This window comes from Fringilla coelebs (genome assembly GCF_963513975.1).
Source record: "Fringilla coelebs genome assembly, chromosome: 5".
NCBI lineage: Eukaryota > Metazoa > Chordata > Aves > Passeriformes > Fringillidae > Fringilla > Fringilla coelebs.
The window spans coordinates 30123069-30144101 of record NC_140033.1 but is presented as its reverse complement, the minus strand read 5'-3'; the positions used below and the strand labels follow the sequence as shown (position 1 = coordinate 30144101).

The 21033-nt window shown below is 37.4% G+C and overlaps 1 protein-coding gene across 1 annotated transcript in view; it reads right to left on the bottom strand.

The window, feature by feature from the left end:
* Window positions 1-20695, bottom strand: part of ARID2 (AT-rich interaction domain 2) — a 92865-nt gene extending 72170 nt beyond the window's left edge. The window contains exons 1-3 of the mRNA XM_084206943.1: window positions 20129-20695; window positions 19875-19968; window positions 18658-18755 (exon numbers count right to left, since the gene is read on the bottom strand). Coding sequence (XP_084063069.1) covers window positions 18658-18755; window positions 19875-19968; window positions 20129-20220 — 284 coding nt within the window. The 5' untranslated portion in view covers window positions 20221-20695. The remainder of the gene's footprint in view (window positions 1-18657; window positions 18756-19874; window positions 19969-20128) is intronic.
* Between the last annotated feature and the right edge of the window lie 338 nt (window positions 20696-21033).

Genomic DNA, 21033 nt, shown 5'->3' with positions numbered 1-21033 from the left:
CCTATTTCTACCCCCTTATGTATCTGTATCAATGCAGAGCACGTCAAGGAACTGTGAGAAGTCATTTTAAGAAAACATCTAAATGTCGAATCAGCTGAATAATTCTGACATCTCCTAAATTCTGAAGGTTTGAGGGTCATGGTAGTCAAGTCTGTTTGTTTTAAACAAAAAACTTCTATTAAACTTTATTTCCTAAGCAGAAGTAAGGGAATTACAAAGCAATGCACTATTATTTTTTCCCACATCCCAATAGTACTAGAGCCTAAGAAGTAGAAAGCCATCAATCCAGAAAAGTGTAATGAGCTCTTAGTATCCCGTGATGAGTTAAGAAGACAGAAACCAACTTCCTCCTCGTCAAAAGACAGGAAACTTCCGCTGTACTTGCTCAGTTTCCTGTTTTTAAAAAGGAAAAGGGGAAACTACCACAACTGCAAAAATTTCAGAACAGGAAGGTCTTCAGAAAACTCAAACTGCTCCTTCCCACATCACTACTCCTGAGACTCAAACAGAAGTTACCATCCTGGCTACAGCATATGTTACTCCTTGCTCTTTTCAGTGGCAGAGGTGCCATTCATATTTAGATACCATTCTGACATGCTGTCAAATTAAAATGAAGAATGCAAATAAAGGAGAAGGAAATGGAAAGACAGTTTAACTACCTAAAATACAGACAAATCATAACGCAACAATGGATGAACAGGAGGTACTTCTCTAACTACAGGGCCTTGACCTTCCCAAACAGTAATAGTGCGCTACAGCCACAAGTATTTCTGGAAAGAAAACAAGACTGAAATTACCATAATGGAAAAGGTAAGTAAAGAACTGCTAGCAGCCTTTCTACTAGGTTAAGTGTAAGACAACTTACATCTGTCAACAACCATGGATAATTAAAGCCACAACCCAGAAAAAGAATCTTTATCCTTTCAATTCTGATTTTTAATTATACAAATTGTCCCTCAAATGAGTGCTTCTAACATTTTTGGAACAAAGAAAAATTATTCCTGATTAAAAAATATTATTTTAAGTGTAGATAAAGGAATTGTGTTGAATTGTTCCAAATTCTTCTGGAGTTTAAGTGTTATTTTTAAATGTCAATGAGAATTTTTTTCCCCCGACCTTTTACAAAGAATATCACAGTAAGAGCGACTCTTACCAAAACCGTACTACTTTAAAATTCTGTCCTGCTAGCCATAATATGCAAATTATAATGCAAACAATATATTATTCACTTCAGAGACGTTTTTATTTTCACAACACTATGCACGTCTTTAAAACATTTGTACTTTCTACAACTAGTGTTTGAACTAAAAAGTATGTGTTGTAAAATCTTAGTACATATTAAATGTTTTGTAGCTCATATTCAGAACTATCTGTTTACCAGAATTAAATCTGTTTTATATAATATGCACTTGGTAGTTCTCAAATGTACAAAGCAATATAAGCACATTTTGTACTAACCAAATTACTATTAGGTAGATTTACTACACTACAAACTTATATAAAATACAACACTGAAAACTTCTCCTGAAATTAGGAACCATGGCACCATTCATTGTCCCACCCAGAGAACATTGCCAATTTTAAAATCTATGGGAAGCAGCATTCACCTATTTAAGGCAAAAGGCAAACACATTACCAGTCTTTAAATGACAGGTAAAGAGCACTACATAGTAGCTTAATTGCAATCCCTCCTATTCTTCCACATGAGTGCGAGGCAGACATCATTAGCCTTATATTGACTATAAAATTTGATACTTCTACTGTCTTTATAGTGTCTGATTAAAAAGTAAATGTACTTAAGTCTCTTCGCTATTTCACAAAGAGGACAACTGATTCCTTTGTGTTCATGAGCAAAACAGAATATTAAAAAACCAGCCCAACATTGAGCCGCCCTAATTACAGGTGAAGTAACTTATTTTTGAAGTCACTATGTAAGGTAAAGCCTAAAAGTTATTGATCTTAATGTTGCAGTAAATTGCTCAATTTTAGAACAGTAAAAGGAAAGTGGATTTGCTTGCCTGTTTGTATGTTATAAGAGTACTGCTTACTCCAGTGCTGAACTAAGGGACTGAATATGTGAAGACCAGTACCTCTACGGAAAGCTTACTAACATATAAAAAACCCCCACATAATCCACCTGGCTAAAACATACAGAAAAATGCCTAAAAAAGAGATTGTGGACAAGCTTGTAAAAGGTAAGAGAAAAACTGCCTACTAAAATTTGGAGATAACTGTATCACTGATTAACCAGGACACTGGCATTTCAGTTTTATCTACACAAAGATGTAACTAGTACCATGAAGAAAGGAAGTTCCTAATTATTATCTAAACTTCCAAAGCACATCAACACAATGAGACAGGAGATATTAAAGCATCATATTCCAAGATGAGAAAATGCTCCTTTGTGAGGAAAGTTTCTTGGATACATACTTCGAAGACAGAAGCTCCCAGGCACAAAACACCTTAGTGCCAGCTAGTCCACAGTGAAGTTCTTAAACTGTGAAAGTAGTCTTCCACTGCCATCATTTCGTTTTCAGAACTTTCAAAAAAACCCTTTAACTAAATTGAATTTCTTAGGTATGAAATATTACACCTCCTATACAACTGCAGAATACAGCTCTTGACAATGCGTTTGGAGTCAACAAACATTTATTGTAAGTAACATTTTATTAAAGTGAAAACAAGCTTGCAACCTTCAGGGTGAGAACTACAGTACAGGAAAATAAACACCCTTTCAACCAAACACTCTTTGTAAGGTGCTCTTACCAAAAAATCTTGCCAATCACAGGGAAAGTCAATTTCACCTACTGCACTGCTATACTGAAAATGAATATATTCTCAGATTAATATACATTTGTTCAGGTAACTGTTGAAGTTCAGACTCAGGACTCTGTTTCTCCAACAATAACCTCCCAACTACATGTCACAAAACATACAACTGGAAAAGGAACATAATGTGAACACACTGCACTTAAACCTCAATTACTGAAGAAAAGCTGGGTGCTACAGAGAATACCCCAAGAGGCAGCCAACAGCTGAGAAACAGTTTTAAAATTCTAAATCACTAATATAACACAAGAAAAAAGGGTGGAAGACCAACCACTTGCTCAGAAGGATGCCACTTGCCCAGTAACTTGTAACTGATAAAAAGCACACCTTTTTTTCGACAAAGGTGTAGAGGGAAAATCAGTCCTTCCAATAGATGATCTCCTTTCACAGATCAACACTTAGTTCTCTCTCTTTAGTTTGGTTTTTATGATAGTCTGTTTATTTTTTGATTCCTCAATCAACATCCATTCACCTGAACATGAAAAAAATGCATGACGACTGAGATGTAAGATAAAAAAAGTACAGCCACAATGTCAGTGGCAAATCCAGCAAATAAGTACTGTTGTTCATTGGCATGATCCTGCAGCAAACACACTTCCATGGGATCTACTTCCTCTAAGGGAAGATGTTCTTACCTTGTACAGTATGAGCTGGATTATTGCCAAGCACCACAGCTATGGTCTTTGAACTGATCAGCACATAACAGAAGGCCGTAAGAGCAGAATATTACATTTGAAAAGTAAAAAGAATGAACAGAAACTCTTGATACATTCTCTGACACACTCTTTTTTCTAAAATACCATTTGAACTGCTTTAAACAACCTCAACACACCAAAATAACCAACCAACAAAACAAACCCTAGAAACCTAAGTTGGTTATAAAAAAACAAATAAAAACCGCTACAAAAATAATGTTTCAAATATCCTGCTAGATGGCTCCTGGAATTTACCATCTTCTTTTTTGGCATTTCAGTTCCCACAGTAAGAAAGATCTACCTATCAAGGATTTGAGCCTTTGCAGCATCTAATTGAACAGTATTTGTTTTCAAAAGCTTCTCTACTCCCACTCTGACAAAATGTCCAAACAGTACTAAAGATTCTCCCCTTCCCTGTCCTGGGGTGACTGTATGGTCTGGTATTGTCTCAAACCAGGACATTCCCTTACTGATGGTACATTACAAATCTTCCTAACAATTCTACATTTTACACTTTATTTCTGACACTCTATTTTCAACCTTAACTGTTTTATATTTTATATTGCTCATAATGATCAACACAACTCTAGTGTAATTATTATTAACTCCCTGCTATTTGTACTCTTTTTACCAAATACCCTCATGCTACTAAAATAATTTTCTTTGATTATGTGCCTTGATATGCAAGAATTTCTCATGGTCAAGGACGATGTTCACAAGCGTAATTCATGCTCTGCTGTACTCACCCTACACCAGAAATCTACCCATCTCCCCACCTGCAACTTCTGACATTATTTTTCTTTGATAAACTCCACTATTTCACTTTCCTACTGTAATCTACCATTGTCTCCTTGATCACCAGTACATAATATTCTCTCAATTATTATGCTTTTTACATATAAAATCTAAATACACACAATAGTCTATATGACAACCTGTGAGTACAAAAGCTCTCCTATTCTAGTACTAGTCCCAACAAAATGTTCCTACTCAGCTTTCTTGAAGTACCAGAGAAATAACAACCTCAGTCATCATCAGGGACCTCTATTTTAAAAGTCACCAAGATCCTCTGATCTTTCTCTCTCTTCCTCATTTAGTATCTGCATACATACTAGTATGATGCTTTCTGAAGGTTTTACTAATTTAATGAATCAATCATTCTCATTACACTGATGCCAAACCCCCTATTTACCTCAATTTGCAAAAAATTCCAAGGAGACAACAAAACTGTTAAGTTCTTGAAGTTACTAAAGTGACAGAACTTGATCTCCTTCAGTAAAAACTAGTTGAAAAGGTGTGAAGAATATCTATTTGATTAATACGTGTCTAAATAAGTGGAGTTCTTTCCTCTATGTTATTCTTTCTCCTTAGTCTATAATGGGACTTCCCTGCAAAAGAGTGGTGGCCTCCAGAAATTTTAAAGGCAGGCAAACAAGAAAACCCAAGGCCATATAAATAACTTACAAAACTTAATTAAAAGTAAACAAATAAATAAATAACAGCAGTAATAAGCAATTCAAGACTAGAATCTGCTAGCTTGTCTCTCTAGCAGCAATGGAACTCTGATGCAGGTCTCCATGAAAGTAGACTTGTACAAATAAAAACACCACCAGTCCTCACCAGTACCACAACCCTAAAAGCAGAGCTTTTATCACAAGCCATAGCCATATCACTACTGGAGGCCAATGCCAGCAGCACAGCAGCCACTCAAGTGACAGCAGAACTGTCTGCTTGGAAAGGGATACCACAAGCTGCTATTTAAGATAACAGCAATAATTTCTGATGTACGTAAGCAAGTAAAAATTATGACCTATGCTCTTCTTACCCTCCTCTATGCACAGAGGTAGGACAAGGGGTAGAGAAAGGAGATTATATACTCCTTTTAAACAATGTGTTGCTTTTCTTCTCTGGAAACATCAGTGTGGCAGACAGCTCAAAACAGAGTGGCAATAAGCACCATTGTAAACACATATTTGCATTATCTTTAGCAAAAAAAAAAAAAAAGGCAATTAATAGCTACACCAATCCAATCCCAAATAAATTCCAATGATAGCAGAATCAAAATCTGTGTAGCTGGATGATAGTATCTGTCTAATATAGTAGAAATCGTGTAGTTGCGTGTAGTTTGTCTACATCTTTGACTAATTCACCTGCTCTCTACTTTACAATTGTTTTGATCAGAGCAACCTACATTCCATAACTTGGAGTAGTTTTAAACAACAGCCATTTGATATATTTTGCTTAGAGAAGGTTGAGTTTAAAAGCTGTCTTTCCAAATTGTGTAAGCCTAAGGTCTAGGACAAGAAACAATTTTGGATCACGTATGATCAGGAAATGCCATAAAGAAAGAGTATTTTGCACCTACTTCCAATCCTGTGAGATCCAAACTGAGTCTCTAAACCTTTGTGTTGGTAGGTGTAAAAATATTGTTAGAGTTTTGGAATGCTTCCTCCATTAAATCTTTTCCTTTTGTTGAAAATTCATTCTTATCATATATGCAGCATTAGAAGTGGAACAGGAAACCTATGTGATCTATCCCAAACTTAAGCTGACCTCCAGACTTGTATATGCTCTCTCTATATACATATGTAATAAAATGTATTCACTTCTTATATAATCAATATACAAAATGAAGTATACTCAGACATTACTAATTTTCTCAAAGCGACAACAGCATTTAAAGAAATTCACCCTGTTTCACAATGGTAACTTTCTTAGCTTTTTTAAGTGCAGCAATGCCCATGAAAAACTATTTTCCAAGATGAGACCTTTCTCCCTGCAAGCTATTTAAAGAACAGACAAAATCCTTTATTTGATTATACGCAATTTTATGCCTTTATGGTATTTTAATATAAGGACAGAAGTAAGTGTAATTGTGATAATGGCAGATTTTTTTTAAACCAAAATGAAAAAGGTAAATTCAGTGTTAATGAAAAAATATAAATTAACAGAACAGAAATAAATTCTGCACATGTAGCCCTGGTAGTGTAAGCAAAGAGGCAGAAGAACCACTCTAAGGTTTATACCAGTAAATCAGAACCTCACTGGAGGAAAGCAGATGGTGCAACTCAGTACTTTACAAATGACAGTCTTCACTCAGCAGCAACCCAGCATCTGGGAAACAAGTCAATTAATATCCAGCAAACAATTTAAATGAGGGAGTTGGCTATTAAAGAGTAACTTACCAGCATTTGCTTACATAACCCCTCCTTTTCCTTCTACAGCATCTACCTCATCCGCCCTTCCAAACAGTGTTCTCTCCAAAATTCCTATTCCTGTCTTTTGACCCTGTGCATGAATGCACCCACCTCACTCAACACTCGTATTTCTTCTGTCTGCCATTCAACTACCTGTGCACAAAAGGTCTCCTCTCCTGCTCTCATTAAAATACATCCAAACAGCTTGTCTTTCCTCTCTCTTGGCCTACAGGTGACTGAGAAGCAGCAGTGTTTTATCTGTCCCAGCTGGCGGCAGAGTTGGCATGTGCCTCCAGCTGGGTTTCTGACTATTCAGAGTTCAAGTGTCTCCTACCAGGCCAGCAACCCCGCAGTACCTGTGCACCTTACATTCTCCAAGCTGCACATCTGCATCAGCTGGCTGCCTGCTCAGCAGATGTGTCTTTGCAATGGGCAGCTGCTAAGTGAAGAAATACATGAAGTCTCTGAAGCCACAAACCATAGCACACACATACCATCTGAGCCAAAAAAAGCCTTTAGGAAAAAGACAAGGGGGTCACTTCCCCCTGGTGCCCTTCTACAGTGAAATCTTGTATTGGGCACCTTTAAGGATTCATCCGGTAAGGCAATCAGGTCCACAATCCCACATATTTATACTGTTACTGTATGTTATAAGATCTGTGAACAATGATATTTATCTCATGTCCATTACACTTTAATTTTCCACCATTATTTCCACAATATAAAAAATGTTTTAGTCATATTTATTGTGATACTGTGGATACCAGAAATCAGCAATACTAGGGATTGCACTATACCAGTGAAAACAATACGAATAAGTAAAGTCTTGGGTAAGTTTCTGAAAACAAGAAATAATGGAAATAGCTTTTTGTTTTTCTTGCTTAAGGTATGCAGCTCACTTTCCCCACCAAGGAAAACAAGCTTCTCTTAGTTTACACATATAAAGAACAAAACCTGTAACTTTCATAAACCCTGTAACAACTGCCAAAGTTGCAACTTTTCCTTAGATGGAAAGACCTCCTGAAAACAACTAATAAACAATCTTTACACCAAATTCAGTATCCTAAGTTTTGAACATATCTTTATTGACTTCACCGCTTTACTTTCTACTCTTGCTAAGGCAGCACATTCTGTGTTAATACATATGCTCCAGATGTTACACACCTGACCTTTACAAGTGCACCACTGCAGGACTGACATAGGATGCCACCAATTTCAGCCAAACCCCAAAGAGGCATAAATTCTACCTAAGCAAATCTAGACACAATTCAACATCACCATAAAACTAGCAAAATATTTTTGCTTTCTAACAGGCACATGAATTTATGGCACACAAATAGACATACAGAAAAGTATCAGTATGCTTAGGAAAGATGGGTATTTGTTTGGCATTATGTGCAGAACAGTATATAATTTTTAAGTTCCCTTTTACTTTGATCTTAAGAAGCACTTTTTTCTACAGCTGGACTAATCCTACTTACAAGACAATTAAACTGCTTATCAGAGGAATGAAAACTACCAGAGAAAAATGAGAATTGTATACTGGCAATATAAAAATCTAAGTAGGAAAAAACCATTGTATTTATCTACCACAAAATCCACCTTTCTAGGAATGTAACTACATTTCAGTAACAACAGCATATTGACTACAGGACATATTAATGAAACAACATTAAACATTATTAAATCATTGGCATCAAGTATTGTATTTTGATTTTCTAATCTTTTACCTTTTTACTATGGTACCATATGCATTGACTAACATAACACCTTTCTAATGAATAACTTTATGTTACATAAACAGAGAAGGACATGGCATTAAACAGGGTAACAAGTTCAGCAAAGCTGGAAGGAAATACAATAAATCTGAAACATTTGGGGAAAAAAAAATCCAAAACTCCACTTACTCGAAGTGTTACAACCTGTATGGCAGTTAGGGCCCTGTATATTCTTCAAATCCAACTACACACAGTATTTCACTACAGGGGTCAGCCTTTAGACATACCTCTGCTCAGAAACAATATTTCACTTAAAAAAAATTAAAATTGTATTTCTATGCCTTAGAATTACAAAAATGACCTTGCAAGAACAAGCAAAATGTACCCAATGCTGCAATGCCTGACTAGGTCCTGCAGAGTACCTGAAAACACATTTTTCAGGTGTGTGAAATACCATTTATACATTCATCTGGATCCTGTGAATGCAGCATACCCACAGCTGCAGAATTTGTTTTTCAGGTACCACATAATCTATTAGTGTTTTGCTGTAAAATTCAGTATTTTACTGTTGCTAGGCACCTGACATTTAGTGCTTTGTCCTCTTGCCCTTTTACTTGCATACATCCCTTTTTTCCTTCAATTTTCTTACAATTAGAAATTCATTTGATTACAGTAAATATCCCATATGTAGTCAATGGGTAGAGACATCAAGGGGACAAGGAACAGAGAATGAATTATGGCCTGTAGTCAAAAGATTGAGAAGATGATGATTAGAAGAGAATGAGAGACAGAAAGATAGAAAGAGCTACATGGCCCACATGGGTAACACCAGAGAAGGCAAGACAGTGGAGAACAGATGCCCAGAAAGCAAACCTAAAACCTCTTTACAAATAACTAATATTAAGATTAATCAATTACCACATTGAATGATGAGTAAAAATGATGTGTACCTTGATACAACAGATTAATAATGCCATGAAATTTATTCCCATTTCTCACAGAGAGCAGAAGGCTCTACTGTATAAAGAATATTCTCTAGAAACACAGTTACACTTGCACATTCATACTTATATGAGGCAATTCCTCATTTTTTCAGGTATTTATTGTATAAATACCTGAAAAAATCAATACCTGAAAAAATACCTGAAAACAATATCAATATCTAAATACCCGAAAACAGTACATGTTCACTATATGAACATGTACTGTTAGAAATTTTAATTTTCCTGGGGTTTCATAGATGGTATTGGGGAGTGAAAAGCAGCCAAGAAACAGCTCCATAATCTAAAACATTTCAAAGCCATACTATCACCCCAAAATTACAGAGGACATCTGTGAATTCTGTAACATGGCACTGTTAACCTGGCCAGTGCCTGGATTCTACATAATTTCATGGAGGTCACTAGAAAATGGACACTCCTGACCAAAATAATCAGGTAAGGAAGAGCTATTCCTAAGAGTATTTCCGCAAGTTTTTTTCTAATATATAGCTGTGAAAAGCAAACAAACTCATACATGTAGTTCTACACCTATCCTATGCTATAATAATTATTAATATGCTCAAAGATCTACCCCAGAGTGAACTGTTTTCATTTAGCTTAATTGAGCCCCTGGGATGTACCCCAAACGGAAAGTTCCCCCAGTACATTATGTTCCAGTAATACAGGTTGTTATTGCACTTCAAAGAAATTGAACAGAGCTAATCAAAGTTAGTCATACGATTTAGTGATCTACGGACCTGAGAATCCCTGCACGTGGTTTATCATGGAAGCATGGCAACCTCTGCACTGGGAGGCAGAGGCCAACCAGCAGACATCACAGCACATAACAATGAAGAAACACATGCAGCCATCTAAACCTCAGCAGCCATGTCAAAAGTCCACCAAACTCTGAGAGAAAAGGTCTCTGAAACAGAATGACTGCCTTACAAGATTTTTGTATATCTTAAGCAGCTATGGATTGACAAGTAACACTGTAAATTATTCTGAGAGACTAATAATCTCAACTGTTGCTCCTCCCACACCAATAGAAAATAGTATGAAGACAGTTCACTCTTACAGACAAACATGCTCCAGTGCATCATTCAATAAAACTACACTCTATTAGAACTCTATTATGTGTGATCTCTCTTGCAGCATAGCTGCCTTGCTACAATTTATCTGGAGTTAAAATGAATGCATGCACATTCAGTTTAAAGATAGGAAAACAAAAAGTGAAGTACTCAGCTTCACTACCTTACTGCTTAAAATGTAATTCAGGTCTGGTTAAGACTTGAGCTTGTTGCTCCAAGGAGAACTGTATTTGAGATGTGATACCTAGCTCACTAATCTAGTACTTCAGGCAAAGCCTAAGCTCACTATTCCGGGTACCATCTTGCTGTTTTATTATCCTCCCTCAAGATAAGCTTCTTTCTTTCAAGCGTTTCAATATTTCTCTGCTTAGGTATCCCAAATTTATTTACTCCCTAAGGAATAAAGATTGTTCTTCCTCTCATCTGTGCTGTATTTTCTGCTTCTCAACACTGTAGAGGGCAAATAACCTTATGAATAGTTTTACTTTTCTCATATATTCCTAATTTATATTCATTTCCAAATATTTAAGATATGACATGGAAGCATGAAGGGACACAAACCTGCATTAAAGAGCTTAAAGTCTCACACTTCTCTTTGAGATAGGTAAACAAACATCAGTATAGCCACTTTATAAATATGAATAAAAAGATTGTAAATGATTTAACTAAGGCCGCAGAATCAATATGTATCAGACTGGTAACTAGAAACAAGATCACGTGATGGGATCTCTGGCCTATACCAAATCTCCTCTGTGAACTGCGCTGACCTGTAATAATGTGGACTGATACTACAGTAACTCCAAGCAGTCCCATTTAAGCTGTAAAACACCACTACAACACTCAGAACAAACATTTTAAAACACAGCAAAACAAAACACAAACAGTTCATTCTCATGATCTTACATATTTAGTTCTCAGTTCTCCAATTCACAGAACATAACATCAGCACTGTTTGAAAAATAAAATAGGATTTCTCAGCTACTGATTAAAGAGAAAATTTAAAAGACAGTAATAGTTGCCTCTTTTTATGGACAGTTTAACTAAGGCTTAAAATGAAGAAATTTTCCTGTCAGAATTGGATTCTAGAAAACAATTACTAACTGGATAAAAACTAGATTCTATTAAAACAGTTATTAACAATTAAAACTGGATTATTACAAAAATAATTTGTTTTAATGTATTTGGGTTTCATCTTATTTGACATGCACTCTAAAAGCAAAAATCTGAACCTCTGTGTACCTCTGGTACCCCATCTGTAAAAACTAACAAATTGTATTTCTCTATTTCACTACTGGGGAAAGGGTTAAGAAAGAAAGAAAAAAAGAGAGTAGGAAAGTCTTATCTATTGAGATTTAACTGCAAATAAGCAAGGTAATTAAAACCTACTGGTTCCAGAATAAAATTAAACAAACAAAAAAACAACCAAAACCAAAGCAAACTTCTCTTAGCTCAGGCTTATTCCATTTCACAAGGAAAGAAGTAATACCCTTGCATTCCATATGCATTCTTGGTCACATTGTAATTAGCTTAGCATTCATTCAAACCTAAGACGTTACAACAGATACTAAAAATTTTAAGGCATAAATTAATTTAAATATTGTTTCGGTTTAAGAATAGAAAATGGTCCTAAATAATTAAGTTTCCACTAATTCTTAGAAGACTAAGAAGGTGGTAAATGTCACTACATTTACTACAGTGTTGCCAGAAACTTGCTCTTTGTAGATTATTAGTTCTGACATCTGCCCATCTAAGCTTTCAAGTTAAACAATCAGAATTCTGAATTAAAACTGAAGAACAACATTCACCCCTCCCCAAATAAACTAATGTACTTCAGCATAACAGCAACAACTTAGGTGGTTTCCACAAAAAGCTTGCAAAAAATAATCAGGAAAATATGTTAATGTTCATCACACTTATTTTTCACTACATTTTCCAGCAGTAAAAAGGAGTTTACCCTCTGAAGGAAAAGCTGAGAAACTTTGATAGAGGCCAAACTCATCTGCACAGTAAACTGGTATCACAATGTAATTCTAACAAAGAGCAATTTTAAAGGTAGCTATGTCCCCTTTCACTTGCTGCTTGCTCCCTTCAGAGGAGTCCTAATGCAAATGCTGTATTGTGAAACTTGTTTTCCTTTGAGCAAACTCCCAGCAACCCTGACAAGACCACATCCATCCAAATAAGTAACTTCTATTGAGAGATATTCTGAGATTTTAACAACCAACATATTTAATTTCCCTAAATAAAGCTTTATTTCATGAGCAGTAACTAGTCTTGATTGTATGTTGGCTCTATGATTCAGTACAATTAAAATAAAATTCCCCCTTCAACTATGTAAAATATTCACTTCAGACTTTAAAAGACAGGCCTTAGACGCCTGACTGAAACCTGCATCACAATTTTTGTTTTGAGGAAGGAAAAGCAAATTTTAAGAAGAAATCATAAAAATGTCATCCATGTATTTGTTTCCTGTCTTGCCAGTGACCTGCCAGTGCAGGATTTGGGACAAAATTAAGCACAAAAGATTCCACAAGGTCAAGTCCATAGGTATGCAAGATGAAAGCCTCCATTATGGCATCATTCAAGGATGGACAAAACCTGTAAGGTCAGCTGGTCCCTATGCCATTCCTGGCTCATTACCTGTTGCACATGTATTGGTGTCCTGGCCAGGGTACTGCCCAGTATGGAAGTTCCCCCATATTTTGCATGACATACTATTCATACCAAAAGGTATTCAGGTATCTCTTGGGGGGTTTTGTGCTGCTGTCTGCTCTGAATTTTCTCCTTCAGTTTTATCTCAGCTTACACATTAACACAACCTCTTCTTTTATTTTAAATTACCTCCCTTTAAACTGTTCAGACCCTTCAAAATGCTTCGAAGATATAATTTCCCCTTCTCACACAAACTGTTAACTAAGCCAAGCAAAACATATTTCTTCAGAATTTTTTTTTTACATCAATTAGTCCCTTCAGCTTTCTTAACATTTTGTTGCTCTTCTCTGAGTTTCTGTTAAGCTATCCCACCTGTTGCAAAGACTCTGAAGTAAAACAGTACTCCAAACACAGTCCCATAATCTTGTACAAAAATCCATCTACCATTTGTCTAATGTTTGCTCAATGCCACGGTGGATGCAACTTAGACTTGTTCTAAATTTTACAAAGTCTATATATCATATTTCAAACTGGGGCCTGTCCTTCCTGTCAGAAGCATGCACAAATCCCTTTCATATGAAAGGGAGTTGGGTTCACACAACTGACAGGATTATCAGGCCCATGGTATCACTCCTATCCCTTTTTCAGCAATACTGCTTTCCAGGTTATTCCTCTACAATGAATACCTGTTTTGGATTACGAGCCCTCGATTGTTTTAGCTTGCATTTTTCAAACTAAATCTCGTTTGTACTTTCCAACAATGTGCCTAATTTCTTTAGATTACCTTTTCTTTTCTGCCCTGACTTGTGCTTAACTCTTTTATCACTGTCTCCTAATGCTGCAAGTATAGTATTCAACCCCTCATAAAGTTAAGCAAAGCAGACACTAAATATGCCTAAAATGGCTAAACTTGTATTACTACGTGCATATGTATGCACTGATGATACTCTTTTAGCACCTAAAACTGCTGTGACTCACCACATCTATTCTTTATACTTCGTTCTATTTTTGTTTATGGTCCTTCATCCAATTTTTCATTAAGATGACTATCCATATACATACATAATTTCTTAACAAGAGATTTTGAGATGTATTTGAATTTCAGAAAATATTTAAAATTTTACTATAGCTACAACTCTCCATTCATTTACTGGGGCCTTGAATCTGCAATCAGATCTGGCAAACAAGCCAATCCTGTACTTCTCCATACTCACTGAACTGTGTGCAGATGCTGTTGCAGTATCAGATCCTAATTTTAAACACTAAGCAAGAATAACAAAAAAACTCTCCTAAAGTAATTTTTGCTTAGAAAATTCCAGGCTTCTTATTTTTGTCTTCCTGATTTTTTGTCATTATATTACTAAGAATCCCTTTTATCTAGTTCTTAAGCTCATGCTTTTTTTTTTCTTTTCCCCTTTATTTATTTTTTAAGAAATCAGTACTATTGTTTAATTTCTTAGAGGCATCTTGAAGATCAAATGTCTTATAAATATCTTCAGATCTTTCAAGAGCCTCTTCTATTTGTCATCAATAACTACTTCATATGGTTCTGATTTTTAACTGCTCACTGTTTTTTCATCCTACTATATATGGAATTTCAGGAAATTCAGCATAATGGCTTGTCTTAATAACAACTTTACGCAACTTCTCATTTATGAACTGACCACTTTCCTCTCTATTTGACTTCCCCTTACTTCCCCAATATTTACAACAGCAAATTTTTATTCACCTTAAACTATTATTAGCTAATTACTACTGCCTTTGCCAAAAGCATACAATATGCATGTGCTGTCCACCTTTCAGGAATTCTCCACAGAACTAAGACAAACTTATTTTACCTTACAACTAGTCCTTTCATATCATTTACCTTAATGTAGATAAACAACTTTGAAAAGCAACTGATTTTCAGCTCAGTTAGGCATACTTTATTCACACATTTAGGCTTACAAGGTCTCTCACTCCCCCAAAATAGATGAAGATCCACATCAGAAATAAATATATCACTTGCACTCACACGAAAACCAACAGAATCTTATACCAACACATGAGGTCACATCAGCCCAATTCTTTGTAGGACTGTAATGTAATCTACCAATAAGATAAAGAACAGGCTATATTCCATGCTAGCTTTCTTTTTACTGACTGGGTGTTTACCAACAAAAACATAAATGTATGTCCACATTACTGATGTTTACATGTATTATCCCATACGAAAATATTTTCATTAACATTATGAAATAATTTTTCGAGAAGCATTTAGAAAATGCTTTACTAATTCACCTCAATTGAAATGAAACATCCAATTTGCACTACATCTAAGGGAATTACACTCTGTGTTGCTGTAAAGTCTTACAGAACTACATTAACAAGTACAGTCTATCAATGGTTATCGGCACTGTGGCTTTTGACTGCTCACTAAGAACCACAGTGCATAAATTACTTCACCTGTCAGACAGCTCAAAGCAACAGAGGCACTAAGTTTGAATGGTTCAGACTTTCCCTATTATAAATTACTTTTTCCAGTGAGAGAAAAGGGAAAAGGGCAGTGCAAGGGAGAAGGAGTAGACAGGTTATCATGTATTCAACTATCACCTATCATAAAGCCTATCGGAACTGTATCAGAAGTTTAAACAATTCACTTTTTTAATGAAGCCTAACAGAGATGCCCAAAGACACAGAGCAAAATTCCAGGACAGTCAAGTGAAAAAGTTATTTAAACAAAAATACAAACCTCAAAAACTGCCTCAAGAAATACCATAACCCAATGACTGTTTTGCAAAACATTCAGTTAGATCAAGCCAACAGGACTACTGACCTCACACACACACAAAAAAAAAATTAATTCGTTTACACAGTAATTTTAAGTAAAAACAGCAGCATTATTAGTGGCAACACAGCAAAATGAGCAAGTGGTCCAGGCAGCTTGAGATTTTATCTCAGTCAACACACTATGCCAGATGTTCCATAGAAAGAACTTTCATCACAAACCAACCCAAATCCAAATTTGCAAACATACTCATGTAGGTGCACACTACTGAATCCCTCTGAATTCAACATGGTCTCCATCTGCCAAGCAGATCCCTCACTTTGCAGCACACATGACATACAACTGGATAAAAATTGAAATACAAGTTGATAGGCCTCCATTTGTCTGGCTTTGCTTGGAAAGTCATTACAGTAGTGAGGGTAAGACTACAGTCATACTTGAGGTTCACAAGACATACTTTTTGCTTTCCAAGGGTAATTGCTCAGCAGTTCATTCAAATCTAGCCTAGTAAGAAACCTGAGATTATGTTCTTCAACGCAGACCAGCAAGACCCTTTTAACAAATTTATCATTAGAGCATTTATTCTTTCCCTAGAACTAAATACTGTCACCCTTACACCTTCCAGGTTATAACTAAACAGACGTTAACCTAGCAGAGATGTTTACATACAGTCTTATTACTGCACATGGAAGAAGGTGAACTCAGCTGAGAAACAGTTGACATCCAACTTAGACCATTTGAGAAGCAACAGTGAGTAAAGGAGCAATTCAGAAGAAACAAAACCAAACAAAACCCAAAATGATCACTAAAAATCAGTCCACCCCAAAACCAATAACCTTGACAGTTTATTTCAGAATGGCTTAATCACAGAGTTTATCATAAAGATATTTTTAAAGATTCTGCATCTTAACCATTTATCAACTTTTTCCCTAAATTCCAAATAAACAAAAACCCTTTAAATGATTTGTATGTAATCAGTTATATATGTATTCAACAACTGTATTTTAAATAATGTCAATACCAGTATGCCAATAATAAAAATAACATTTTTGTATGTCTGATTCTAATTTAAAAAGTAATACCTTATTAAAAATTAATAGTCATTAGAAGGCTAAATTAACATTGTGTTAACTGTCACAGCATATAATGGCTCTCAAAATACACATGAAAACAGAAATGACATACAATCTTCTACTGCAAAAAGTTAGGCCATTCAAACACTTAAAAATATGGAAATGGAAATAAAAGGGTAAAAACAAAAAAACTATCATTTTGCTAATTATATGTAAAATCTAGTCAACTAACAAATTACATGGTCCAACAGAAAAACTCAAGAAGCAAAAGACTGCTTTCTATGATGTGACAGATCTTCAGCAACACTATTTCAGTACTATGTAGGAGAGGAGGGGGGGGGAAAAAGGGAAGGATATCCTAAAGCAAGCTTCCCACTTAATTTCTAGGCCTGCCACCAACCTTAAACTCTACTAGAGCTATTAACAATGGTAGTTTCTTTTCTTAACCTGAATCATAAAGCAATTATATGCCACCACCAAAAAAACCCCAAAAATTTTAGCAACTACAAATATCTGGCTAAGGTTTTCCACACATCACTGAAACTCAGAAACTGCTCCACTGTGCTATGAACTCTACAGCTTCAAGCTGGAAGTCAATCTAGGACAACCAATAGAAAGTGCACCTGTACAATTACTGCATTTCCTAATTCAGAAGGCCAAACTAGAAACAGATAAAGCTTGTGTGTATACTCAGCTCACCAAAACAGAAATCCAAAGGCCCATACTTATTTTGTACATAATGAACATCTATATTATCGTTAACTGCAATGAAAAAATATTGTATTTATAATTCAGAAACAGAAAATTACATTCCTTAACAACATACATTTAGCTTCATTCTAAATGAACTATAAGTATCCATATATATATATAGTATCTAAAACAACTATATACACAATCATTCAAAAATCTTTTCTACAAAAAATAATCACCCAAATTTAATAAAAATTAATTTTTAAAAAAGTAATCTAGTAAATTAATAGTACCATACATAGTAGTTTAAAATATTCACTATGAACTCCATGCAACAATGAAAAATAACTTGTATCACAAAAAAATAATCTGCATCATTTCCAAGGAATGTAACCTTATTTTTAAAACCTGCAGAAATTTACTGTTTTACAAAAAATAAAATAATTATTTAGCTCTTTGTACTCTAAAATAGAAGAGAATGATATATGCTGCTAGTAATTGAGAACAATATAATTTGTGCAATAGTCTACCTTCCTGCAGATGCATTTTTATTTGACATCTGACCCCACTAAGCAGTAAACAAATTTACATATATCAACACATTTCAGTGCTCCAAATATTAACCTAAGTTTCTATAACTACAATAATGTGATCTCTTAGTAACAGTCCTTTAGTACCGTCATTCTAAAACAATCCAAAAAAAATGGCCTCTGACATATATTGTTTGTGTACTTGGGATCCCTTCAAAGTTTAAGGCTGGCAGATATAAAATAAAAAAAACTACAAAACAGAATCACCTTTAACTGATCACTGCACCAGACGAAAAAGGAATTACAAGGTTTTTTTCTGCTTTATTTTATAACATTTTAAAAGAGTAGGGATATTTTTATTATTGCACACACTGAAAACTAAATATAACCCCGCACTCAAAAATACTACTGCAACAGCTTGATAGCACTCACCGCAAGTAATACTGTTTTAAAGCGAAGGCAGCGTTAGAACAACTTCTGGGAAAGTTAAACTCTTCTACAATTTCTCCCCACTGATTCTTCTCTGATACCTGTCAAAAACAACACACAAGCCGAGATACACAACGTACACGTAAACATGTTGCTGACAGCGAACATCACAAAAAAAAAACAGGCTGCCATGAAGCAAATAGATAAATATATAAAAAGAAACAAACATGAATGTATATGGGATTTAGGACTATATATTTTACTGACAGTTGATAGTATTCCCCTTTCGGAAATAATCCCGCTTCTCGGGGGTCTTTTACTGCATTTATTTTTTAACATACACATTATTTTTTTCGGGGGGAACGGCCGGGAACGGTGGTATTGTTTTGGGGTTTGTTTGTTTTTGTTTTTACTGCCTGGACAATAACCAATCGGGAGTCCCTCTGTCGCCCCCTTTTAAATCCTAACGCGGTCCGTTAAAAACCCAAAGAAGTTTAAAATAATGCAGGGAAGTGCTGGCGGGGGGCGCCCCCTGGGCTGCGGGGCGCGGGGGCGCCGGCCCGGGGGGTCCCCCCAACACAGATCCATAGACACAGAGAGGCCTTTCTTTTGAGGCCTACATTTCTGTCCCCAGCCTTGAAGCCTAAAGATGGCTATTTGATTACACACCGTCTTGGGTGCCCCTTTTGTTATTTTTCCCAGGGAAGGGCTCGGAGGGCAGCGCCCGGCCCCCCCCGGCTGCGAGGATCGTTCCCTAGCCCATGCTCCGTGCCGATTATCGATGTTAAACATGCCCGCTAATTTTGAGTTGCACTAAAACTGCACTCAGACTCTTTCCTCTGTCTCTCCCTCTGCAAGAGAGACGCACAGAGCTGCCACCACAGCCGAAAGAAGCCTGCTCTCGCCGCCCAGCAGCTCCCTGCTCCCCCCTCGCCTTCCCGCTGGAGGGGGGCATGGGCGAGGGGGTCCGGCGGAGGTGGAGGAGGCAGGAGTGGGGTGCGCGCCGAACCCCCGGGTCCCCCTCCATCGCTCCGCCGACAAGGCCGAGCCACCAACCTGCCTATCTGCTCGCTTCCTCCTTCCACCCCCCACCTTCTCTAACCGGCTTTAAATAGGACGGTTCCCGGCCACCTCGGCTCCCCCCGCCACCCCCGGGGGTCAGAGGAGACTTTTGGGAAGAGGTTAGTGGGAGGGAAACCCAAATTAAAACTTCCACTCACCTTCCCAAATCCGCCTAAAGTGGTGACTCTGGTATAGAGAGCGTGAAGATCCAGCTCCTTCCCACCCACCACGGGGATCTTCTTAAAAGGAGACCTGCCAAAGGAGATACACACAAAACACCACAACTTGTCAGCTCTGCCCCCTTTTCTCCCCTCGCTGGGGCTGCCGTGTCCTTCAGGGAAGGGGCTGGAAGTTGGATCTGGTCGATTTAAAAGCCTCCCCCCCTCCCGTTCCATCTCCCCATTTTCCTCACCCTCTGCTGTGGTGAAACTGCCGCAGCTCGTCCAGGAAAGCGAGTCCCTTTCTCCGCTGGTCTGCGTGGTTTTTACCCGTCGAATTTGCCATTTTTGTAATAAAAAAGGTTCTCGTAAAAAAAAAAATCCAATTAAAAAAAAAAAAAACCGGCCGACAACAACAACAACAATCCCCGGCTCCTCCTTGTCTTTAAGAGACCCAGGTGCCCGTGCTCGGCCGGGGATCAGCCATGGAGAGGGGCTTGTTTAAAAAAAAGTTTAAAAGGAATAAGGGAGCCCCGAGAGTGTGGTAATTGCGAGTCCTGTCTCCACACAACACACGGGCGAAGAGGCAGGGAGGGAGAGGGGCACCTCTCAGTAATTCCTCCTCCCGCGGCTGCTGCCTCTCTCAGCACCACAAACCCAGCCGATCCAGCCTGCACATGAGACTCAACATGGTGCTGCTGGATCACACAATGAATTGGGTTACTGTTGTGGTGGGGCGGGGGGGGGAGCCGGAGTGAGGTATTGACAGTGTGTGTGTGTTACAGCCGCGGCTCCATGCGATCTCCCTCCCTCGCTCGCTCGCTCCCTCGCTCGCTCCCTTACACACACACACTGTACAGCTACGGCGGCGGCGGCGGTGGCGGCGGCAGCGGGATTCACTTCTCTTCTCGCTCAGACAAAAAGATCTGAGGCCGCCGTGCTTCTGCCTGGACGAGAGCGCGACACAGCGGGCCCCGGAGGCCGGTTCCGGTACTGCAGGAGGCAGCTCCAAAGGCAAAAGCCAGCACAGCCCCAGCAAGCAGTTCCTGGCGGGGAACAATAGGCTCCTCTCGCCGCTAAGGGCTCATCTGCAATGTGCCGCAAACTTCACACAAAGCCGGGCGGAAAGAGGCGAGGGAGAGGGAGAAGAGGGAGGAAA